The following is a 27518-nucleotide window of genomic DNA, read 5'->3' on the forward strand; positions in this document are numbered from 1 at the left end:
CTCACGTCCCAGATGTTTCCAATACAAGAATCTGTCATAGCACCTCCTAACATGTTGAGCTTTATCTCACTTGTTTATTAGTTTTTCTTTACTATGTTCTGTGCTCTTTAAATGCAGAGAAAAATCTTATTTGTTTGTGGCCTTAGCACATGGAACTTAATAAACACAAGTATTTGTTAAATGGTTGGATAGAATAGAACAGGAAATTATTGCTTTGGGGAGAATATACTGTAAGTTTCAAAAATATGGTGAAAAACTTGCATATAAAAATATGTACATAGATGTATATATAGAGATAAAGCAAATATGGCAAAATATTAGCTGTCGTTGAATCTAGGTGAAAGGAATATGGTTGTTTATTATACTATTCCTTAGCTTTTAATGTTTAAATTAAAAAACGTTGTAAAAAATATATTTGAAATAGTCCTTGAATTATTTACCTAAATTAAGAGCCATCTCTTTTAATAAGTGTTAGCACAATGAAACCCAATTTTTTTATTTTTTATACATTTTGAAAAATTTCTTTTTCTTACCTAGGTATACTTTCATTTCTGAAGAGACTTAGGATTGCTTTTATACTAACCAGGACTAATTAAAACCCAAAGAAATAACAGGCACAATACTGGTCAAAAGCTTTTTCATTGTAAGGTAAGTGTTGTTGGTGTGGTAGAACTGTTTACATTGCCTCTTTGTGCTTATTCACTTCTCTAAATCTGAATGTCTACATTAACCTCACTTGAAAAAAAAGCCCTATGTAATTTTGAAAATTCATTTTGTTTTTCTTAAATTTTCATTTGGTTACTTATAATGCGTAAGTATAAAATGGCAATTTAGATTAGGATTGATGGTATTAATTTATCTTTCTGTCATACTAAGTCTATTCATCACCAGGGTGATACTAGTGTATATAGAATTTCTACTTTTTAATCTAAAAGATCCTAAAATTAAGGTATTTTTGTTTATGTTCTTTGTGAATAGCTAGAATATTTTCATGTAAAATATTTGTATCTATCCTTGGAATATTTATTAAGGAGCATTCCTAACTGTTTTACAATAAAGGAAGTTATTTGCTATTCTATTTCTGTGGAATAGAAAATGTGATCTCCTTCTCCTCCCCCCAAAAAGGTGAATAATCAATGCATTTGAATTCTCCATTTAGTGTATTGGGACAGGCTATCTTTAAATATTCTATAGCTTACAATGCAGTGCCATATGGACTGTTAAGCTCCACCCTGACAGAGCCAATGGAAACAAATTGTAAGGTTTTGACCCAGAGTCAGTGACATCCTTTTAGAGAGGGAGAAGAGAAGGAGTAGCAGAGATCTCTCTGTAGACATAGATGGCCAATGTCTAATATTCATTTAGTATAGAGGTCGGGATTTTACCCCATATTTTCTGCTTTTTTTTTTTTTTTTTTTTCCCCAACTAGTTCCTAACCAATGAAGCCATATTACCTCTTTTTTTTTTTTTTGATCTCTAAACTCCAAGACTTAATTTTGCTTTTACTGTTTTCTTTTTATAGCATTTTTTTCCCTGAACAATCAAAAGAAGCTTCCACCATTTCCACCAGGTAGCTTATTCAATAGCTGTAGACAGCTTATTTTAATAATTGTGTTCCCCCTTACTATCAAGAAAGCTTTTCTTAAAGAATGAAACCCTGCCATTTGCAACAACATGGATGAAATTGGAGAACATTATGTTAAGTGAAATAAGCCAAGTACAGAAAGACAAATTTTGTGTGTTCTCACTTGTATGTGGGAGCTACATATTAAAACAATTAACCTCATGGAGACAGAGACTAGAATGGTGGTTGCCAGAGGCTGGGAAGGGTAGCAGTGAAGAGCGGATAAAGTGGGGATGGTTAATGGGTACAAAAATATAGTTAGATAGGTAGATAGTATAAACAGTATTTGATAGCACAACAAAGTGACTATAATCAACAAGTTAAGATATACTTTAAAATAACTGAAAGATTGGAAATGAAATGTTCCTAACACAAAGAAATGATAAATGCCTGAAGTGATGGATACCCCAATTACCCTGATTTGATTTATTCACACTGTATGCCTGTATCAAAACATCACATGTACCTTATGAAGATATGCAGCTATTAGGTACTCATAATAATTAAAAATAAAAAAAATTTTGAAAGGCTTTTATTAATAAATTTTGTTATTTTCATTTCATATATTTCTCTTTTTCTCTTCTTTTCTCTCTAGTGAGGGACAGCCAGTTGACATGTTCCTTATATTAACTTTCAATAACTTGAAAATGGTTCATTCACTCAGTATTTATTGAGCACTTGTTGTATGCCTGGTACTGTTCTTGATAATTGCATTATGTTAGTGAGACACAAAGATCTCTGCTTCCCTGGTGCTCATAAACTAATGAGGGAAGACGGATGATAGGCAATAATTGTGGCTAACAAGTAAATTATTTGGCCTGGTGAAAGGAGATATTTAATACACACTGTGGGGCAGGGGAGAAGGAACGAGCAATGTAAAGGGAATTACTAGCATGTGTGTGTGTGTGTGTGTGTGTGTGTATGTTGGAGAGTCCTTCTAATTTTTAAGTAGGTTGGTCTGGGTAGGTTTCACTGAGGTAGTAACATTTGAGCAAAATCCCTGAAGCAGGAGTTGGGACATGCTTGGCATGTTCCAGGAACATCAATGTGGCCAATGTGGCTGGAGTGTGGTGAGAGAGAATCGCAGGTGATGAGTTGTCTTTTATTGTGAACAAAATGTGGAACCACTGCATAGCTTTAAAGAATAACTAGGGCTGCTAGTTTGAGACTAGCCTGGAAGAGGAGTCAAAAAAGAAGGAGGAAGACCAGTCAGGACTTTATTATTCCAGGGTGATGATGGTTGTGAGTTGGACTAACGATGGAGGTGGTGAGAAGTTAGGGGACTGTAGATGTATTTTGAAGGTAGAGCCAACAAGATTTCCTGATGTACAGAATGTGGGGTATAAGATCAAGAGAGGATAACTCTAGAGTTATTAAAACGTTCCTTTGTCTTTTCTGCTGACAGCCTGAATCACCCAGACAGATTATTTTTATGCTTCTAGGAAATGTTTTAACCTCCTTAAAACTTCTTATGGCTGTTTTCTGAAAATCTTCTATTTTTCACATTATATTAAAATATTCATAGTAAGTATGAGGAAACAATTCCTATTAAGGTCTTTTTTTTTTAATTTATAAAGAAAAGAAGTTTATTTAGCTCACAGTTTTGCAGGCTGTACAAGAAGCATGGCACCAGCATCTGTTTCTGGTGAGGGACTCAGGAAGTTTCCAATCATGGTGCAAGGGGAAGAGGAGCCAGTGTGTCATATGGCAAGAGAGGGAACAAGAGAGAGGAAGGAGGTGCCAGACTCTCTTTACATTTTTTTTTTATTTTTTTATTTCAGCATATGATAGGGGTAAAAATGTTTAGGTTACGTATATTGCCCTTGCCCCACCCAAGTCAGAGCTTCAAGTGTGTCCATTCCCCAGATGGTGTGCACTGCACCCATTAGACATGAATATACCCATCCTCTCCTACCCCCTCCCTCCTGCCTGATGCCCGATGAGTATGTGCACATAAGTGTTGATCAGTTAATACCAATTTGATTGTGAGTGCATGTGGTGCTTGTTTTTCTATTCTTGTGATATTTCACTTAGTAGGATGGGCTCCAGCTCTATCCAGGATAATATAAGAGGTGTAGATCACCATTGTTTTTTGTGGCTTAGTAGAACTTCATGGTATACATATACCACATTTTATTAATCCACTCATGTATTGATGGGCACTTGGGTTGTTTCCACATCTTTGCAATTGTGAATTGTGCTGCTATAAACATTCAAGTGCAGATGTCTTTTTTATAGAATGTCTTTTTTTCCTTTGGGTAGATGCCCAGTAATGGAATTGCTGGATCAAATGGTAGTTCTACTTGTATCTCTTTGAGGTATCTCCATATTACTTTCCACAGAGGTTGCACTAGTCTGCAGTCCCACCAGCAGTGTATGAGTGTTCCTATCTCCCACATTGATGCCAAATTTTATTGTTTTAGGACTTTTTGATAAAGGCCATTCTCACTGGAGTTAAGTGATGACTCATTATGGTTTTGATTTGCATTTCCCTGATGATTAGAGATGTTGAGCATTTTTTCATATGTTTGTTGGCCACTAGTCTATCTTTTGAAAAGTTTCTGTTCATGTCTTTTGCCCAATTTTTGATAGGATTGTTTGATTTTTTCTTGCTGATTTTCCTGATTTCTATATAGATTCTAGTTATCAGTCCTTTGTTGGATGTGTAGCATGGAAATATATTCTCCCATTCTGTAGGTTGTCTGTTTGCTCTTGTGATAGTTTCCTTGCCTGTACAGAAGCTTTTTAATTTGATCAGTTCCCATTTGTTTATTTTTGTTGTTGCTGTGATTGCCTTTGGGATATTCTTCATAAATTCTTTGCCTAGGCCAATGTCTGTAAGAGTTTTTCCAACATTTTCTTCTAGAATTCTTATAGCTTCATGCCTTAGGTTTAAGTCTGTTATCCACTTTGTGTTGATTTTTGTGAGAGGTGACACATTTTATGAAGCCATTATCACCCTGATATCAAAACCAGAAAAGGACACAACAAAAAGAGAAAACTACAAACCAATATCCCTTATGAATATAGATGCAAAAATTCTCAAAAAAAAAAAAAAATCCTAGCCAACTGAATTCACGTGCTTATCAAAAAAATAATCCATCACAACCAAGTGGGCTTCATCCCAGAGATGCAGGGGTGGTCCATCATATGCAAGTTTATAAATGTAATTCACCTCATAAATAGAAGCAAAAACAAAGACCATGTGATCCTCTCAATAGATGCAGAAAAAGCATTCGACAAAATTCAGCACTCTTTTATTATAAGAATGCTTAACAAAATAGGCATAAATGGGACTTATCTAAAAATGATAAAAGCCATATGTGACAAACCTACAGTGAACATCATACTGGATGGGGAAAAATTGAAAGCATTCCTGCTTAGAACTGGAACCAGAGAAGGTTGTCCTCTATCACTATTTCTATTCAACATAGTGCTAGAAGTCCTAGCCAGAGAAATCAGACAAAAGAAGGAAATCGAGGGCATCCAAATGGAGGCAGAAGAGGTCAAAGTATCACTCTTTGCTGATGATGTTATCTTTTATCTAGAAAACACCCAAGATTCTGCCATGAAAGACTACTGGAATTGATAAACATATTCAGCAAAATCTCAGGCTACAAAATCAATGTACAGAAATGAGTAGCATTCCTATACACCAACAACAGTCAAACTGAGAACAAAATCAAAGACTCAATATCCTTCACAATAGCAACAAAGAAAATAAAGTATCTAGGAAAGTATTTAACTTAGGAGGTGAAAGACTTCTACCAGGGGAACTATCAAACACTTAGGAAGGAAATAGCAGAGGACATAAACAGGCAGAAAACCATACCATGCTCACTGGTTGGCAGAATCAACATTGTTAAAATGCCTGTAATACCCAAAGTGATTTTCAGATTCAATGCAATCCCTGTTAAAATACCAAAATCATTTTTCACAGATCTAGAAAAAATAATTCTACACTTCCTATGGAATCAGAAAAGACCCTGTATAGCAAAAGTAATCTTAAGCAAAAAGAGCAAATTCGGAGGCATCAATTTACTATACTACAAGATATAGTAGTATAGTAATATACTATAGTAGTATATACTATACTTTCAAGCTATACTACAAGGCCATCGTAACTAAAACAGTATGGTACTGGCATAAGAACAGAGACATAGACCAATGTAACAGAACTGAGAACCCAGATACAAAACCATCCTCATATAGCCATCTACTCCTTGACAAAGCAGACAAAAACATATACTGGGGAAAAGAATCCTTATTCAATAAATGGTGCTGGGAAAATTGGATAGCCACATGTAGAAGACTGAAACAGGATCCACACATTTCACCTCTCCTATTAAGGTCTTACACATAGGTAATCAAAGGAAAACTGGTTTTAATCTATGAAATTTTGAGAAGAGATAAATTATTTTTTCTGACAAATAATTGAAGAAAGAGGCAGATTTTGTTGAAAACTTCAATTTTCATGGAAATGACTCTGTGGCATTGAGTACTATCAGAAACTTTCTCAGGTAGCATTTTAATAGCCTTCAGTAATACCTGAGCCAGGACCTTCCTCACTGAGAAACCACAGGCCCAGTCCTTTCATTTGAATGTATGGTGTAACTAATTGTATTAAAATTATGACTCTCCTGGGTTGTTTCCCATTTTGCAGAAGTTATTCCCTAAATGTTTGGGAGGTTATGGTAGATTTCCATATTCTACATATGACATATAGTGACTCTAATATCCTAGCTTTAATATTTGTCATCAAAAGTACAGTTACTTCACTTTATTGCTTGTTTTAGAAACACAAATTTATTCCAATGAGAATGAAAAATTAGGGAATAATTTGGATGAAACATGAATTTTGAGTTTGCTTATGTACATCTCTTCTGCAAACCAAACCATGTAGAAATACACAAATGTCCACATGCACACATTTCAAGCATCTGCCAACTACCAATACCCTCAAAGGTTGTCTTTTCCATTCTTTCACATTTGTGACCTTTTCTACACTAAATGAAAAAAAAAATACTAATTCAATACCTCAGACAAACTTAAGTGTTTTTGTTCAAATTGCCAAACAGTACCTGCAAAAGGAAAGCACAGTCTATATTTGAAAACCTTAAGTGAACATCACCAAATCCAGCAGAAGTGGCTCCTTTGTATGCCAGTAGTGGTTAGTGTAGAGGTTTTAAACATCATTGCAATTTACAAAGCTTTCTGCTGTTGGGAAAAGTGAGGAATGCAGAGGAGAAGACCACTCAAGAATTTCCAGCAGTGATACAGAAGTTAAATGAAGAAGAAGGCTGCGTACTGGGTCACATTTTCAATTTTAATGATATAGTATCTATTATACTATACCACATATCTTGAAGGACCTACCTTACAAAGACAGGAAAACACCCTCCAAGATCTAAGACTGCTAAAAATCACTAAACTGTGGTGTTTGTGATGATGCTGGAAGCGAGGGCAGGGGGCCACCCCTATTCAATCTGGTATTTTGATTTTCTATCCAATTTCAGATTATTCTCCTTTCAGATAACTCATCCGCCACAATGCTTCTCAGCCCACTTCCACAGCAAACCTCCAGTCTTTTGCAAGGAAATATGCTGTATTTATTGTAGTATTTATGCATTTCTTAGCCATTTAACATGTATGAAAGTGTGATACTGTCTTTATTAGTTTTCTATCTTTTTTTCCTATGAGTCACTGGTGAAGTTTTTGAGTGTTGTTCTCCAACCCTATTTTTCTCATAATCTGTGTGGCTTTTGTTGAACAATTTTGTACAGTGTGATGATTTTTAGGAATGTGTATATGGTGTTACAGCAGACCTTAACAGTATGGGGCAAAAATATATGTATACATATATATGTATGTATGTATATTTTTTTCTTCAAACACAATGATCATGTTAGCTGTTAAGCATGAATCCCTCAAATTGTTTGGTATGTATGGTAGAGTTAACTCTATCTTCTGGATCAGTTATCGAATTACAGAATAATATGGAATTTTTGTAAATTATTTAGCTAAAGCATGTCATTCCATGAGGGAGTGGAGTCTCAGAGAGGTTAAATGACTTGTCCAAGGTCACACAGCAAGACAGTGACAGATCTAGGATTAGAGTCTAAGTTTCTTGATTCGTAGCCCAGTGCTTGCTTATTCAGGTTGCTTTGAAACAGTGGTTCTCGCAGGCTAGTCCTTGAACAAGCGGCATCAGCATCACCTACAGTCTTGTCATCAATACAAATTCAGTAGGTAATTCAGAGACATGCTGTAGTTTGGGAACCACTGGCTTAGGATACAAACTACCAGTGTCTCAGTGACCCAGGGGACACAAAATAATAGAAAATGGACCTACAACGTTAAACACAGTTTGAAAAGGTTACATTATTCTTGCAATTTTCATAGCTTCAAAAGGGCATATTTAAAAGAAATATAGACAATTATAAGGTTGGTTTTACTCATTGATACAAGTATATACAGCACAAAACAAAAAGTAAGGTAAGATCTAGATGATATTATAACTCTATTTAGGTAGTGTTCAACGTGTAGAAAAAGTGAATTATCTTTTTAATGAACATGGTGGTTAGCAGCAAGCTATAACAAAAGCCCATATCTATGTGAAAATCTATGTGTGTCTTTTTGTAGTTACAATCTTGAGAATGACAAAAGAAGTAACCAAAGAAATAGTTTAGTCATATTGGGTATTTTATATTTTGCTGAGAACTAGAAAGAGATAGAATTTAAATAACTGTAAATTGCCTTTCCTGGTTTCCCAAGTGACCACTGGACTAAAGGTATGTGAGCCAGGAAGAAGGGGTACATTTCCTTAAATTCTTCACAACCCACAGAATTTTCAGCAGCTAGTTTTAGTTTATGTACATGAGTGCTTTGGGCCAGTTTGGAACTTTTATTGGAGGACGTAGAAGCATGCGTATTGGTCAAAATTCACTTAGAAATCAAAATGAGAGGCTTTAGATCTCCCTCAGTTATGTACAAGGACAAAAATGTACTTCTCAGCCACAGTAAACTTTTCATTTGCTTTCCCAGAAGTGAAAGGAGAGTAACTCAGGTAACAGTGCAGTCCACATTTCCCACTCACTGATCTTCGAAACCTGGATTCGTGGCTTACTGTGTGGCCTTGGGTGCGTTACCTAACCTCTTGTGCTTCAGTTTCTTCATCACTAAAACAGGGGTAATATAGCTCCCTCATGTGTGGTGGTGAGGATTAAATGAAATCATATAAGGAAAGCCTGGTCTCTAAGCAATTACCATAATATTCACATATACACTTCCAGTGAGTATGATTTTTTTTTCCTGCCTTGGTCTAATTTTTGGAAAGTTTCTAGGCTTTAGTCAATTTCTACGGAATCTCTTTGTGACTAGTTATATCACTTTTAACTCATTGGTGATGCTTTTCTATTTGATCTTGCAGTTATTTATATACTAGTCATTTCCCCAGGGCTATAATTTCCTTAGGGACATGGACCATTGTCATTGCACTTAAAACAGTGTCTTTCAGGGAGGATGAAGAGAAGCTGGTTAATAGGAACCAACATACAGTTAGGTAGAAGGAATAAGTTCTAATGTTTGATAGAGTAGGGTGGCCATAGTTAACAACAATGTATAGCATATTTCAAAATAGCTAAGAGAGGACTTGAAATGTTCCCAACACATAGAAATGATAAGTACTCAAGGTGATGGATACTCCAAACACTCGACTTGATTATCACACATTCTGTATGTGTAACAGAATAGCACATCTACCCCATAAATATGTTCAAATATTACATATCAGTGACAAAAACTTAGTGTCTTTCTATATATAGTAAGTGCTCAATAAACATGTGTTGACTGATTTAAAGAACAGACAAGTAAATTTCGGCCTTGGCAATAAATATAGACTATGCCAGAAATGAACTTGCTGATGAAGAGCATTTCTACATAGATGAAAAGTTCAGGTAGTGGGCACAAGGAATATGTAATCATGTTTGTTTCTTTTAGTAACAAAAGTATTCTTTCACGATATTAATTTCCCATCATGTGCAAATCAACCAATGTTTTGTTCCCAGATACCTGACAAAGAAATATAAACCCACACTGACGTGTGTGCTGATATGTACAGCCAGTGTCAAGTTGAATATGAAGTAAAATGAAGGGTAGAAATGTGACCATATAAACAAATAGCCCCTGTTGTTTCTTCTCATGAACCCAGATGCGACACTAATCCTGAAATGCGTGCCAGGGGCAGTTGAAATATGCTTTGAATTACTAGCAATGATGCTTCCGGGACCGCCCATATGGCATGATTTATATCCCAATGTTTTCAATCAGATTCTAGGGATCGATTAATCACACTATCAATAACAAAGAAACAGGTGTGTTTTCAAAAGCCATGTGCTTGCTAAAGGCAATCTGTTTTCGCCTATTGCTACCACCTCGTAAAAGCAGTTTGGGATTTTTCTTCTATCCGGTGTTAAGGAAATTCCAAGTTAAATTCTTGCTTGGATAAGGCAGATATAGGCTTCTATTCACTGACTCTTAGACTACACTTCAATCGCAGTCCAGTCATTAATATAATGCTCTGTGGGCTCTGTTAGCCAAAGGTCATTTTGCCTCTGAAATGGCGAGGCTCAGTGGTGAAAGGAGAGCCTGGCCTGCCCTGAACAGCCTGGAGAAGACCTCTGCTGCTCTGGGTACGGCATAGTTCAATGCTCCATTTAGATTAGCTGGTGGATATGATAAGATCTTTCTATGAATTTTTGGTTCATGATGTATATTTTTCTTGCCTCTCTCGAGCTTTCACTAAAAGGCTAATAAAAGATTCATAAAAGCATGTTAGGATGGGAAGGAAGGTGGCACCGCAGAAATGAGAGGGCCACACTTTTCCAAAAAAGAAAAATAGTTGAACAAAGGTTGGTTGATGAAGCAGAATAAACAAAGGGCAGCCTAGAGGAGGTGGCTGGGGAAGACGGAGCCAGGGCACCCAGCGGAACCGCAGAGAGTTGGCCAGCAGGAGAGTGGACCTGCAAACACAAGGTTCAGTTGAAAGTGGAGAACAAAACCAGGGTTCTCCCCCATCCCAGAGCCTCTACCACATATGCGCGGCTTGTATTCCCACACACGAAGTGCTACGGGGCCCTTCAAACACAGATAATTTTAAAGGAATTAATTTCAGGATTTTCATCTTCCATATGCCTTCTTTTTCAAAAAGCTGAGCTGTCTTAGAACAAACATATCGGTTGTCCTTTCCCATCTGCCCTCTTATGACCCACTCTCAAAATGCACGCATACCTCTCTCCCAACCCTCCTTTTGCTATAGTGAATCGTGCCGGTGAGACCCACCAACAAGAGCGGCAACTCTGAGAGACCAACTCAGAGATCATTAGAAATAATTTTTGATGATCCTGTAAATTGTAGAGAAACTGCTTTCATTCTCATAGAAAAAAATAGCAATAGAATTGATGCTGAAATACGTGTCAGTGGTATTTCTCCACAGATAAATGAATTGATGGGACAAAAAAGTACCATGCAGGGCTGCTGCACGTAGCTGCACAGTTGCACTGCTTCGAGAGGCGACGCTAACACACCTTAGTTGGACTGGTGCTCCCTGAAGTTATTCAGTGTACAACCTGCAGAACTGAATGCAGTGGCCCTCTACCGTTTCTTTAATTAAGAGGCATTTTTACTTTTACAGTAAAATTTTACTTTTTGCGTTTGATAATTACTTGTCAATATTTGTAGTATACTGTATTTATATTTTTTGTCAAATGTGAACTAATTTTAACTCGATTGAGGAGAAATACAGGTAAATAGAATGTAGGAAAAATATAATTTTAATTTGTATAAATATTTTTGTTGCACATGTAATACAGGGTTCTCAACAGAATATGTATTTATTCAAGCACAAACATATATATATAATACACTAAAGTAAAGTAATAAAATTCTGTAAGGGAAGTGAAATAGAATTTGGAGTCTAAGTCAGAAAAGGAATGTTGTAAAAAATATGAACAATAAAGAACAGCTAGTTCATGTATTTTGAAAATGCATAATAGAAGGTACCAAATACTATTGTATTTAGATTTCACCAGATACATTAATAAGAGCAGTAAGAGTGATGTAACAGTATAATTTTAAAATATTAGTATTTATAATATAACATACCAGAAATTACATTTTTTAGCAATCTTATGATGGAAAATTTTGTATGTGAACCTGAAGTCACCTAATAGAGAGATAGTTTCAAAGTTTTTTTGGGGGTATAAAAACACAAAAAACAATTTGAAACCTTATATTATCATATTACATGATATTATTATTTTATGATATGGCACATAACCAGGCATTTACCTATAGGCAAAAACTCAGGAGATTCTTCTTTACATGTTTTGAAGCAATTGTCTGGGATCATTTGGGCAAGTATTATGGACACTGGTGTTTTATTCTCACATGGGAGAGAACAGTTTAATAGCCTCCTCCTCATCTTCCTATTCTAGAATGATGCCTTCCTACTCTAAAAAGAAGACTAACTCATGTACACTAGGGTTTTTTAGGCTTTCACTTCTCTTATACTTAAATATGAATGGTCAACCAAGGACCATCAAAGATACAAGGAAAAACAACATGAAATACAAGGACCATGATAAGCAAACTGAAAAACAGTAAGGTAATTAAGAGAGTGAAGAAATTAAAACAAAATAAATCAAAGCAAAAACTCTCCCTGGAGAAATGAAAGAAGGTATTACATCCATAAAACAATAATAGGATAATGATAAAGGAAACATCAGATAACAACAAATACTTCTTGGAAATTAAACATCTAATTACAAATTTTAAAAAAGATGATAAAGGAGTTGGAAGACAAAATTAAGGAAAGGTCTTAGAACATAGGAAAAAATGTCAGATTCAGAAAATGTGGTAAAGATAGTTAAATGATGCAGAGATTGAACCCAGAGAATAAAAAATTTGATGAATTGAATTTCCAGAGAAAGGATGAAGAAAGAAAATTGGCAGTGAAGGGGGGCATACAATTATAGATGAAGAGACCATTTAACCTTGGTGCTGGGTCTATTCTCCTTTGAATAGTACTGGCACCATGGACTGTAACAGACATGAGCTTAGCAGATTATACGATCTTACAGTAAGCAGTGTTAATACCATCATAATGATAAAGCCGTCAGGTGTGGGTTTCTAGGATGAATTTATACACGAAGTACAAAATTGTTATTACAGTTATTATGATTGTAACAGAATGTATACATTCAAAACTGAAAATTAAAAGTAAAGGTATAGTTGAGAGCAATCTGGAGAAGAGGGGTAGGAAGGGTGTGGATCTTAAAATGCTCATCTAATAAGAGTAGGAAATGAGGAGAGTCTTTCTATAGGCTATGGAATAATACATAGGGGCTCAATATTATTTAAGGTAACCATTAGAAGATATGAAATGATGATATCCAGTAATGTACATAACTGGAAATGATGCAGAAAGAAGAAGAAAAAGAGAACAGTATAAATGAGATAAATTTTAATCATGCATGGTGTATTAGTTTTCTAGGACTATTGTAACAAAGTACCAAAAACTGGGTGGCTGAAACAACAGAAATTTATTCTCTCTCAGCTCTGGAAGTTAGAAGTCTACAAATCAAGATGTTGGCAGGGTTGGTTCCTTTTAAGCGTTGTGAGGGACAGTCTGTTCCATGCCTCTCCCTAGCTTCTGGTGGTTTGCTGGCACTTTGGCATTCCTTAGTTTGTAGAAGCATCACCCTGATCTCTCCCTTCGTGTTCACGTGGTGTTCTTCCTGTGTGTGTGTGTCTCTGTGTCCAAATTTCCACATTTTATAAGGATACAGTCACATCAGGTGAGGGCCCACCTAAATGACCTCATCTTAACTTGAGCATCTGCAAAGACCACATTTCCAAATAAGGTCACGTTTACAGGTATTGGTAATTAGAACTTCAATATTTTTTTTGAGGAGGGGACACCATTCTACTCCTAACACATGACAAGCTTAAGAAAACAACATGAGAAATATCAGAACACAAGAAACATAAGAAATTATAATTTATGTTTTATTACTCTTTATTGTTTCAATATAATATATAAATATGTATTGATAAAATATATATCATTACATTAATTATATCAGTTACAGTTATGCATTTAACCATCATATCAAACAAAATTTGAAATAGATTAAAAATATTCACCTTTATGAGTTATGAATTGGGGTAGGTGAGACTGGGGTGCCAGACTTGTATTTTGTTGCATTTTATTTCTTGCTATCACATTTACTTCCTTCATAAAAATTAGGAACGAGATTTAAAGAATCTACTCTTTCCTGAACAATTTGCATTCATTAGGTTTTTATTTTTTTTAATTAAGGTATAATTAACATACAGTGACATTAATTCTTTCTAGTTTAAAGGTTCATGAGTTTTGACAAATGCATACATTCATGTAACCACAACTACAGTCAAAATACTGAACAATTCGATTCCTTCCCCCTCACCCCTTGCCCAGTGCCCTTGCATTTCTTTGTAGCCAACTTCTCCCTTCATTCTAGCCCTTGGTAACCACTGATATATTTTCTGTCTCTATGGTTTTGCCTTTTCCAGAATGTCTTATGAATGGAATTATGCATCATGTAGGCTTTGCGTCTATATCCTTTCACCTTGGAGATTTATTTCTTTTTTTATTGAGTAGAATGGATTGCATGGATGGACCACAATTTGTTTCTCCGTTCACCAGTTGGGGGACATTAGGGCTGTTTTTTACTTTTTGGCAATTAAAATAAAGCCACTATAAACGTTCATGTATACATTTTTATGTGTGAAATATAAGTTTATATTTCATTTGGGGAAACACCTGGGAATGGCATTGAGTAATAATGCTGAGCATCTTTTTGTGTGTTCATTAGCCACTCACATACTGGTAAACTAACTGTTGATTCATATCTTTTGCTCACTTTGTAACTGGGTTTCTTGTCATCTTGTTATTGAATTGTAAGCATTGTTTATATATTCTGAAGATGAGTTGTTTATTAAATATATAAACTGAAAATAGTTTCTCCCTGTCTGTGGCTTGTCTCTCCCTTCTTTATGGTGTTTTGGTAGGCATAATTTTAAAGATATTCCCCTTCCAACTCCCCAGGCTTCCTGTCCCCTGGATATTCAATCAAACACCAATATAGGTACTGCTGTATAGGGACTGTACAGCAATTAAAGTCCCAAGTCAGTCAATCTTAAGATACAGAGATTATCTAGGTAGGGAAAATCTTGTCACATGAGCCCTTTCAAAGAAGACAGTTTTCTCTGGATGGTGACATAAGGGGGAGTCAGGGAGATTCAAAGTATAAGAAGGTTTTGATGTACCTACCATTGCTGGCTTGAAGATGGAGCGAGTCGCATGATGAGTAGGTGGCCACCTCCAGAAGCCGACAGTCAGCAAGGATCTGAGGTGCAAGGAACTGAATTCTGTCAATAACATGAATGGGCTTGGAAAAGGACTCCAAGCTTCACATGACAATGTCGTCAGCTGACATTTGACTTCAGTCTGAGCAAGAACCAGCCATGCAATGCTGAAGTTTTGAACTATAGAATTGTGAACTAATGAATGAGTGTTTTGAGCTATTAAATTTGTGATAAAATGTTATGCAGCAACAGAAAACTAATATAAGTATTTTTCAAAGTGCAAAACTTTTTGATTTTGAAGGTCATTTTTCAATTTTTTTCTTTTATGGATTGTTCTTTTGGTGTCATATCTAATTGTGAATAGGACAGCCAAGGTCATACAAATTTTCTCCTCATAACTTTTATAATTTCAGCTTTTACATTTAGGTCTATGACTCATTTGGGTTAATCTTTTTGTGTATGAGTCTTAGATAAGAATCTTTCTTTGAGATTTCTTATTTTCAAAATTATATTTTCCTTTAGTTATCATTGTATTTTTCTTTAATTGTCATATATTTTCCTTTAATTCTTTAAACATGCTTTCTTTTAATTCTTTGAACACAGTTATAACAACTGCTTTGAAGTCTTCATCTGCTAAATACAGCCTCTTTACCCACTCAGAGTTAATTTTTATTGACAGCTTAGTTTCTTGAATATAAGTCACATTTTCCCATTTTTTTGCTGTCTTGTGAATTTTTGTTGAAAAACAGACATCTTAGATAATATATTGTAGCAAATATGATTCTGAATTTTTTCCTTGAGTGTTGTTATTGTTGCTGTTTTTGTGTGTATGTTGTTGTTTTCTTGTTTGTTTTCATTTGATTGGTTTTTAACAACTTGCTTAGACTTATTCTGTTGAATCTGTCTTCCCTAGGACACGTGGCTGCTGATATCTCTGCTTAGTTTTAAAAAATTTTAAAGTTTAAGTTTTAGGCTTTCTTGTGGCTTTTCTGTGTCTGCATAGCTTAGTGGTCCACCAATGATTGCCCTTAAACACCTTGACCAGTAAGACCTCCACCCTTTGCCGATGGATTTGTGTGAGGGTTTGGGAGCACATTAAAAATTCAGATAGTTTTCAGATGCTCACAGAGTTTACTTTCTGCCAGGTCTTCCTGGCTTTTCCTGCAGATCTGCACAGCATCCAAGTCAACTGGGGCTGTGTAGATAGCTTGGACTCTTCTGAGTCTTCCCTGCACATGTGCACAGTCTCCCACTTAGCCTGGGACCTGTGGAGTGCCCAGACAGCCCTTCTTTGTCTCTCTCACATCTAGGTTCTCCCTGCCAAATTTCTCACTAGTCCAATGGTCTATTGCTCAGCCCAAGTGGGACCGCAATTCAGGGTAGTAGAACCATGAGCTTTCACCATTTTTTTTTCCCACTGAATTTGGTACTTCTAATCACAACAATTGGGTATGGGTTTTCTGCCCTCAGCATCAAATTAAGTCTTCCTCCTCTAGCAGTGAAATGGTTGGTTTTTATGGCCAGACCTTCCCTGGTAGCACTGCTACACTGGTCCAACTGGAATAAGGTGAGGGAGGAAACTGAAGATTTCGGTGCAACCTCAGCAGGACTGTCACAGACTCCCACAGTTCTTAATTTTAGCAGTTTTCATGATGAATGTTTTTCTCTATTATTTATTTTTTATATATATATATATATATATATTTATTTATTTATTTATTTTTGCCTCTGGCCATTTTCCAGAGCATTGAAATTATTGTTTTGGATCTTTTTCCTTCTTTCAATTTTAGAATGATTTTTTGATGGCTAGGATTTGACAATCTTTTCATTCTACTATTTCCATATCCAACATCATCATTTTGAAAGATTTTTTTGGGGTATTGTATTTTGTTTTTACAGTTATTTTTCTTCCTGTACTTTAAATATGTGTCTCCACTATCTTCTGGCTTGCATAGTTTTTGATGAGAAGTCTGCTGTTACCCGTAGGTTTGTTCCTGTATGAGATATGCCTCTTTTTGATATGCCTCTTTTCTGTGTCTACCTCCAAGATTTTTTTCTTTGCTGTTGCTTTTTAGTAGTCTGTATATGATGTATCGAGGTGTCTTTTATCTTAGCTGGTATTCTCTGAGTTCCTTCAATTTGTGCTTTGGTGTCTGCCATTAATTTGAGGGAATTCTTGGCCACTATCTTTTCAGTGATTTTTCTACTCTCTGCTCTCTTCTCCTTCTGTAAAAATTACAAGTATGTCATACTATTTGAAATTGTCCCACTACTCTTGGATCCTCTATTTTTATTTTTATTTTTTTAATCTTTGTGGTGCAATTTGGGTAACTTCTATTGGTGATAGTTTGAGTTAAACTGATTCTATCCTCAGCTGTGTTGAGACTGCTGATGAGGTTGTTGATGGCATTCTGAATACGATATTGTTTATTTCTAGCATTTACATTGTACTCTTTCTTATAGTTTCCATCTCTCTGCTGAACTTCCTCACTTATTCATGTATATTTTCTATCTTTTATATTAGAACCTTTAACACATTAATTATATTATTTAAATTCCTTGACAGTTTCAACATCTGGATAATACCTTATTCTGTTTCTCTTGATTGCTTTGTGTATTTGACAGAGGACCCTCTCCCCTCCTGATTCTTTGTCACCTGACTCTGTTAGAAAGCTGATCATGTTGAGTAGGACCGTAGAGACTAAGGTAAATATTATTTATGCCCAGAAATGTCATGACTTTTATTTTCTTAGTATTTCAATGTGGGGGGGTTCAGTATATCTAGTCAGGATTTGAACTGAGTGTGATTTCTGTTGTTTTTAAGGTTATCATCAGTGTGTCACAGGCTTCAAACTCCTCTAATCTTAACTTGTTCTTAGAGTGGTGGCTGTTTATTGGAGAAGTTTCCTCCAAGTCTGCTCATGTCTCAGGTTTAAATCTTTTCTTTGCAACTTCACCTCAGGGAGTGTCTGTCTCCATGCTCTTCCTCCTCTTCCACCAGTACATGGATGTCACTTGCTATTCAAGGCTTGGTAACACGATGATAAGGTGGGTGAGTATTCTCAGGATCAAGCAGGAGCTGTGTCTCTGGATCTCAAGGAGAGGGCCATCTCCATGATCCTGCCCGCTTTCTTAATTAGAGCACTCACAATTATTAGGCCAGAATGTTTTCTTGTACTTAGCACAGAGTTAGAGGCTGTTTGTATCTTCTCTTCTCCCAGATGCAGTAACTCTTAACCTGTGGCCAGGTGCAACAGGGTTTTCTGCCCTTCCACCAAAAATTAAGGCTTTTGTTCCTCAGAGGAGACAGAGATGGGATATTCAGGTGGGGTTTTGTGCTTTTCTGCAGTGGCTTCTGTTCCATACCCAAAAGCTGCATCACAAGGAAGCTTTCTTTGGATGGGGTTTCTCAACAGCAGTTCTACTGACATGTTTTTGTTAGGAGGCTAGTATATGTGCTGCAGGATGTTTAGCAACATTCCTGGATTATAACCACTAGATCCCCCCAGCTATGATGGTCAAAAATGTCTCCAGAATTGACAGATGTCCCTGGGAGACAAAATTTCTCACCCTAGTCTTTCTTCTGAGCACTCAGAAGGTCCATGGAGAAGAGCCTGTGAGTGGGTGTGAATTCCTCTTATGTTGAAGATCCCACAAGTTCTATACTTTCACCTAGGTCACATTCAGACTTTAGAAATTTGTTAATAATTTTTGGCTGAATTCTTCTTACTGGTGCATAAGGGGTCTCATGTCTGTTCTAGTAGGCAAGTGCTTGTGTCTTGTCACTCCTGGGAGGCACTTAACTTTCTCTAGACTTGTAGTTAATTGGTTATGAGATGACCTAAGTTCTCTGATGAGTTTAATAGCAGTTGTGAATCTGCAGATTATTTAGGAAATTTTCTGCTGTACATTTGGAAATGATGCTCTTTCCAGCTTTGTATACTCTAAGTCCAACATACATAATTTTAAAATTTTCTCAACTATCCTGCAGAGCAACTGGAGACTCTTAGAGGTTAGACAATTTCTCTGTGTGTGGGAGATTTGGCCCAGTACCTTTCTAACTGTATATACCAGTTAATTCCACATTGCTATTCTGACTAAATAGAGCAATGTTGTGTTAAGTTTAACTAGCGACTTTCCAAAGTAGGCTTTATGTTCATCTTTTTACTTATTCCTCCATGTAGATGCAGAAAACTACTGGACAGAATAAGAGAGAAGAATGGTAAAGCAGTTTGTTATTGTGGGTACCAGGCCTCCTTTCATCTCTCTTTCTCAGAAGTTGAGATATCACTTATCTCCATTATCTCCAGTGAGAATGGCCTTTATCAAAAAGTCCCAAAACAGTAAATGTTGGCATCGATGTGGAGAAATAGGGACACTCGTACACTGCTGGTGGGACTGAAAACTAGTACAACCTCTGTGGAAAGTAATATGGCGATATCTCAAAGAGATACAAGTAGAACTACCATTAGACCCAGCAATACCATTACTGGGCATCTACCCGAAAGAACAAAAGACATTCTATAAAAAACACTTCGGCACTTGAATATTTATAGCAGCACAATTCACAATTGCAAAGATGTGGAAACAACCCAAGTGCCCATCAATACAGGAATGGATTAATAAAATGTGGTATATGTATACCGTGGAGTTCTACTCAGCCACAAAAATCAACGGTGATCTAGCACCTCTTGTATTATCCTGAATGGAGCTGGAACCCATTCTACTAAGTGAAGTATCACAATAATGGAAAAACAAACACCACATGTACTCACCATCAAATTGGTATTAACTGATCAACACTTATGTGCACATATAGTAGTAACATTCATTGGGTTTCGGGCAGATGGGAGGGGGTGGAGGGGATGGATGGGTATATACACACCTAATGGATGCGATGAGCACCATCTGGGGGATGGACATGCTGGAATCTCTGACTTGGGTGGGATAAGGGCAATGCACGTAACCTAAACATTTGTGCTTCTGTAATATGCTGAAATAAAAAAATAATAAAAAAAGAAAAACAAATTCAGATGTAGGCAAGAAATACAAATGAGTCAAATGTGCTGGGTCTATGTTTTCTCTCATTTTCCTTGAAACTTGTGGCTCTACTTTTGATAGTGGAAGGGATGCAGAGAAATCTTCCTTTATAAGAAAAAGCAGTGCAAACAAAATGGTACGTGGGGACTCTCTCTGTCTAAGGAGTGGCAGGATGTATTTGTCTTACACACACACACACACACACACACACACACACACGTTTTAATGGGGGCATACATTATGATGGCTTCTGGACACTCCCTGCTGTCTTAAAACTACCCATTAATGTTACCTGTCCACCCGAGATCGTTTCATTCAACATTAAATACTTATCAAGCACCCGTTACTTTCCAGGCTCTGTTCTAGATTCTAAGGAAGTAACAATGACGAAAACAATCCCTGCCCTTAAGGAGTTTACATTTTAGTTTGTGGGCTGCACTAGGGAGGATGGGGACTGTGGACCTGGAGAACATTACCTGGAAAGCACTCCACCACCACTCGCCTCCAGCCAATTGCTTCCAACCACAGATACTGACCCTATGTTATCAAAGTTTTTAATTTTCTAAGAGGAGCCAGAAATTGGATTTTTATTTTAATTTGCAATTTTCTAATTTTTAAATATTGGCTCAACATTTTTTCAAATCACTGTGGAGCTCAAACAAAACATGTCTGCAGACAGAATCTGGCTTGCGACCTCTGTCTAACACCATCTTTGCCCTTGCTGGTCTGCTTGAGAAGAGAAATGCAATGGAATGACAGCTGTAGCCATGTTAATTCCCTTCTCTGGAGGCAATGAACCAGTTGTCAGAGATTTGGCAATTCCAAGGCTTCATTTGCAATACAAGGTCAACAATTTCAGTGAAAGCCATTTCATTTAAAACAAACAAAAAAGTAAATCAGTGGTGCTTATTAACCTGGACTCAACAGAATGTGTCCAACAGGTTACTTGTAAGAAGGTTATGCTGCAATTATGAATATGCTTGCAAGTTGGATATTAGCTTTTAAAATATGACCCCTATCTACAATAGGACACTTGCATTTCCACAAACATGCTACATTGTGGTCCAAACTTGTAGCCATAGTGAGAATTTTGTAATGGTATCCATTAGTTTATTTATTAAATTCAGTGTTCCCAATAAAGCCCAAGCTAAGATTTTTTGTAAATTTATAGTGCTTATAACTTCTTTTCTTTATTTTTTTCTCCCCAAAAGGAAGCTACTTGGGACTTTCTTGACAATGCAGGTCTTATAGATAGTTTAGCAAATGTGTCAGTTTTCTGATAGACTTCGTATTTTTCTAGTTGCTCATGTGATAGGTTTTGCTAAGAGGACGTGGTAGCTGCTCATTAATCATTTATTGAAATTATTATTTACTGACAAATTCTACTCATCATCCTATGAACTTATGCGTATTTTCATCCCCATTCTTTGCTCCTATGTTTCTTCCATTTACCTTTTGCAACTTGAATCCTCATCTGTTCACTCCTGAAATTTCACTCAGCTGCCCATGCACACATTTGCAGGGGCCCTGGGTCCTTTGCTCTGATCTAGCTCCTCTGGCCGCTGGAGCCCAGCTTCACACCTCTTTTCTCCATCCACACGACTTGCTAGAGCTCTTAACAGCTGAAAGGCTATTTTTGATCTTTTAACAATTCTTTTTTATTTTTCTTATTTTAAGCTCCGAGGAATTGCACTTGAGACATACTTTCATGTATCAATATTTCAATCAGAGCCAACACATTGTCCAAATCTGTTGATCCTATAAAGCCAGGTCATGTGTTCACTAATTTTCCTCTGGCTCAAGGTGGGTGATTTGTTCTTCATTGTCCCTGTTCTGCTGGTTGTCCCCAGTTATCAGGGATCTGACTACAACTCCCAAATTCCAGCTCATACAAACTTCAGAAACTGAGATTCTTTATTGTAAAGAATGCCTCATCTAAGCTTTCAGAGATTCCCAAGCAGGGAGTCACCCTGGGCCACTCCCTTTGTTTATGAGACAGGGGAATGGATAGTTTTATGCCTCGTCTGTTGATAGCTGCTTTTTATATGATGCATTACTCACTTCTATCAAGCTGCTCTCCACAGTCAACCACATATTTTGTGTGAGACGGTGAGAGATTTTAATCTCATTTCACAATTGTACTGAGTCTTACTGTATTAATACTGCATCTGAATATTTGTGCAGAAAGATGTTTAAAATGCAGCCTTCTGTGAAGGAAATGAAATGATTTGGCTTATTTGAGAGTTTCCTGAACATCTCATTGATATTAACAGAGACAACTTGTGTTTTTTGGGTGGTACACTTTGGGTAAGATATCTGAAAAATAAATTTATGATGACAATAATACGAGCAACTTTACAATTTGCAAACATTTTAAGAGACAAATATTAACTATTAGATGAAAACCAAATTCAAGGATATAAAAGAAAACAGATTTCTATTCCACATATGTTCCCAGACATATGAATTACTCTTCAGTCACTGTGTCATGGAAGAAACAAACACGTCAAACTTCAATTTCTGCTATTTGTCTAAAATCTTTTTGTTTTGTTGATGATTTTTCTCTTTTGAATAATTTTACATGTATTTACCTTATTTTAGGAAGTAATTCAACATAATCTTTGAATCTTTTATATTATTCTTACATAAAAAAGGAGTTTTACAGTTAGCAGTAGAAGGACTAAAAATTTTCCTTTATTCCAATATTTATAGCTATTTAAAAGCTCATATGCATTTTGTGAAGTGACTTTTTAAAACTATAATTGATAGCTCTTAATAAAAAGAAAGTGTTACATGTATCATTGGTATGTGATATGCTTTGTTTTACTGCCAAATACAGATAATCATTTCAAAAGTGCAAATTCCAAGTTTAAAAGACTCTTTTGGTGAATGTTTATGGTAATTTAATAAACGCTGAGACCATCGTTCATTTTTAAAATTTTCCATTTATTATAACTATCTGGCCCTAGACTGGATTCTGGTGTAGTATTTCTGTCAATTGAAATAATATCAAATGGAATAGCTTACAGATTGAACTGGATAATTTATTGCATGACTCTAAGGAATTTTAAGAGTGTTAAAAACACATTTCCTTTCATTAAAATTTTTATATTTCATGTCTTTGCTTCAGGATGCTCCCAGGGTTTTATCTACTTGTCCCCTTAGTACACATCTTTATCATTGACTTTATCAGATATTATCTATTTATGACAGTTGCAAAGCAGAGTCATAATTTTTTAAAAGATAAACATGATACAGCTACTTAAGGCATGCAGCAGCAAGTTGTCATCATAACTTCAATGCAGTCTGAATTTGTCAGCTTTGGGGAATAAAATAGGAAATTTAGGTTCTTTAAATCAAATCTGAGTTTTTCCTAGAGGTTGCCTTTGTAAAACATTTTATGAATATTTACTGACCCTCAGTTTATTGGGAGTCTGGCTAAATAAACAAGAGCAACAAGCAATAAAAGTAAGACACCGAGTTGTGTCCTGTTGACTTCATACTTAGACTTTTCAGGACCATTAAGTAGCATCACAGCTCTCCAACCCCAAATTGCTTAATATAGCTCATGATTGGGTCAATTTACTCTGATTTTCAAATATTATTTTTCTGTTTTAGAGGAACTTGATTTAAGTCCGTGCATTGCCAAGGGCAAGGAGCTGAGAACATGGAGAGAGAGGTAAGATGGATGTAACAGAAGCCCCCTCTTTGATTTTTTTTTTTCTTTTAAAAGCAGCCTTTTAAGCTTTATTTTTCATACTGTTATCCATGGATGGAAAGTATAGAAGTGAGTAGAAATTTAGCCTCCTTTGTAGCACTGAGGAGCAAAGAGGATGATTAACGAGGGTAGCAGACAACGTTGCAGCAAAAGAGAGTCTATAGACCTGAAACAAAAGTGCCTTCAGGATTTTCAGGGATTCCCATGATCTATAGTAGGACCTCATGGTGCCTGTCCACTGTTTCTATTTTTGATTAGATTTATAAACACAGCACCACATATTTTCATGTGGCTTATTGCCCAGGGGCAGAATCAGATTGGCTGCTCTGAAACTGTGAGGATTGTGAGTTTTGGGCAAGGGCTGGAGTGAAATAAGTAGTGTAATTGTTTTTGTGGAGTGACCGTGGGACCTCCTCTGTTCTGAATTACACATGGCTCAACCCTTTGACCTGACCAGCCTCGGCGATGGCTGGCAGAACTCCTAGAGCTGTGCTGAAAGGGTCATCGCTGAACAAGCTGGAACGTTATCTGTCAGGCAAGATGCGGGCCAACAACTATATTCACCTATATTAATTACTAGTAAGACACATTTGTAGCTACCCTGACTTCATTCAACCCATCATAGCAAGTTGTTATTTCAACAGGAAGTGCCAGGGCAGGGCATTTTTAGAATCCTTTGGTGAATAGGCTTTAAAAATATTTTTTTGTAGTTTACTAAATTTTGAGTCATCTTAGGGAATATTTTGGCTAATTATTTAAATGTTATTATTATGATTTTTTTAAACACACAAGGTTGGGGAAATATCATAAGCCATGATTAAAGTTCTTTCATCTCAATGAGCTTAACTTAATTCTTTCAAAATAGATGGTAACCCACTGATATAATTCCTCAAAGGAATCAAAGCTAAGGGGAACGCAGAGAACTGGAAAAGGTTGGAGAGAATCATAGGTGCTGACATTTTTGCCATTGTGAATTCATTCTGTGATTCGCACGGTGAATAACGTTGGATAAACGTGTTTATATCTATCTAGGCATGATTTTGAAGTCATACACTTGAATTTTTAGTTTGGAGTCAGAAAACTAAATTTTCAAAGGCAATATAAGCAGAGAGCTCAGGTTTACTTTCAGGCACTGGACATTATTTCCAAAACTAGTCCTGTTTCTGAAACAGCTCTGAAAATTTTTTTTGTTTGTTTGTTTACCTTCTTTCATTGCCACTTCTACAAAGTAAAGGTCTCTATAGGTATTTTATGCTTTTAGCAATTTGGAAATAATTTAGCATTTAAATTTTTTTCTTTCTCATCTGAGGCAACTCAGGCTGCATATTAATTCAATTCTTAGTTACATGACATTTAAACATTTCTTTAAAGAATATACAACTTTATGGGTTTTTAAATTGTATTGTCTTACTCCAGGGATTCTAAAACATGCAAATAGGGAGGTGCCTATCCGATCAGTCCCCCCAAAATAAAAGTAAAATAGTAAAATACACTGTAAGCCCCCCTAACAAAACTGCATCCAGCCTTAACCCAGTCTTACTCCCATTAGCACTGAAGGTTTGCTCGCCGTGGAATCTAACAGGGAATGCTCAGAGCAGACAGGTGCAAACTGCAAGCTGTTTCACTTTGGCTGTTATCCCTTAAATCGACAAAGTAAAAGACTGGGAGAACCAAACAGGTTCCAGCTCAAGCTGCATAAATGAAAGTCTTAACAGGGACACACCAGCTGGCTAGGAGAATTCAATGAAGTGAATACTCAATATTACCTTTGTGCCACTTGCCAAGGAAAAGGGCTTCAATAACACCTCTTTCTTTTTATTATTGAGAAGATGTTCCTGCAAAATCGTGTTTTGCTTTATTGTAAAGGTGACACTATGGCCGAAGTGGATGGGAACAGAAGCCAACATACCTGTAAGGTTGCCATCACTACACTCCTCTGAGCGATTCAGGCATGATTAGCTTCCTGGAGTTGGACCAGATTGACAGTATTTCTATTCACGTCTTTTTTTGGCTGATCCAAGCAAAGCCCCAGAGCAGCGAAACAACACAAAAAAGATACCACCACCCCCACCTCCCCAACAAGATGAATCTGCTGAGCTAGTCTGCCGAGAAAAAAACAGTTGTTCATATTAGGAGAAGCTAATTTCATTTCATGGAAGAGACGTGGCACGCCAGTGTGTGTAGGAATCTAAGGCATGCGTTTCTGAAAAGGGACTCTAACTCTGTCATTCCAAAGTTGCATCCCTTTGTGACTTCCTAGTGTGCACTGGAACTGTTGTCTGCAAAAAGAACCTTTAACTTGAGCTTTCAGGCAGCTGACTAGGTCTGACTGTGTGATCTGCCCGTGCAGATAAGGGTTGGAAGACGACTCGAGCCGGCCTTATTTACAGCCGGACAGAAGAAAACATTCAGACACAAATGAGGGCTGACGGTTTCATGAAGCACAATTGGTTGATCCCAGATGCAATGTGACTGCCCTGCACTGAGCGATGATCCGTACAGTATGCAGAATTCACTTTCTTGCTGGTCGGTGCCCACCAGCCTCGCAAGAGCGTGCCCCGCGCCCCTCAGCCATGGCTTTGAGTGAACCGGAGCTGAACTGCAGCCCTGTGGGACCGATTCCTTCTGACAACGATCACATTCTTTTAAAAACTTCATAGGTTTTGGTTGTCACCGGTTATAAAGGAGTTTGTTGTTGTTCATGTTCGTTACCCTATTGTAGATTTCCATTCAAGTAGCGAGTGTCGGCATCAAAAGATATTTGCTGCTTTTTAATGAAAAGGGAAATATCATTGGAAACACTGTCAGTTCTTAAAAATTTCAGGCCTTCAGTTTCGTTATTTTCCTGTTCAAATCACAAAGTATTGTTTTCTTCCACACTGGAGAATATATTTAATAGGATCACCTTACCAAAATAAAAGAAAGAGCTGATTTATCACTATTGAAACACACATATAAAAGACATGTGTTGCCCGTTCAGTTATGCAAGACGAATAAGTTCTAGAGATCTTCTGTACAACATTGTGCTTATACTTAAACATGAGTTAAGAGGGTAGATCTCGTGCTATCTGTTCTTAGCACAATAAAAAAAAAATCTTTAAAGAATGTGTTACTAGAAACTGCTCACTTTGATTTGATTTAGAGAGTTACTTTGCATTACAACAACTAAATAGAAACATGAAGGGAAAAAGCCATAGTAGATTTAGTTAAGATTTCTAGATATTGTGCTTATCTTCAAAACTGAGCACATTATCAGTGAGATGCAGGAAGATGCTGGTGACTAAATTTTGTTTCTTTAATTTTTGGCATATAATTAGGAATGTAATAAGTTACTGTGAACTTATTAAAATGATAATATTTACATAAGTAGACTAATGTAACAACTATTAATGAATGAATTGATATAAATATGAGTGCAGGATTATTTTGTATGAGCCAAAGAGATAAAATCTCATCAGGAAAGAGAGAATCTAAATTGAGAAGGGGGCGAAGGAAAATGCAATTCACAATGCTTAAAGGTGCCCATGTGTAAAGGAGAGAAAACAGCAAGGAAATTGGCAAAGGAGAGAAGTCGGAAATCACTCCTAATTTCCTCCTGAACATATGTTAATAGTAAAGAGGTCACAGAATACAAACCATCACTTGGTGATCCTCTCAAAGAATTCATCTCTGCTGTGTACAACCAGACAGTGCTTTTTTTCTTTTTTTAATATGTGAACTTGTGAAAAT

The 27518-nt window shown here is 36.5% G+C and overlaps 1 protein-coding gene across 1 annotated transcript in view; it reads left to right on the forward strand.

Annotated features, from left to right (window-relative positions):
• The window catches only part of LOC138398812 (uncharacterized), a 235789-nt gene that overhangs the window by 4777 nt on the left and 203494 nt on the right, over positions 1-27518 (forward strand). The window contains 1 exon segment of the mRNA XM_069493272.1: positions 23690-23750. Within this exon segment, the coding sequence (XP_069349373.1) occupies positions 23690-23750 (61 nt within the window).

The sequence above is a fragment of the Eulemur rufifrons genome, chromosome 18 (assembly GCF_041146395.1).
Source record: "Eulemur rufifrons isolate Redbay chromosome 18, OSU_ERuf_1, whole genome shotgun sequence".
Classification (NCBI taxonomy): Eukaryota; Metazoa; Chordata; class Mammalia; order Primates; family Lemuridae; genus Eulemur; species Eulemur rufifrons.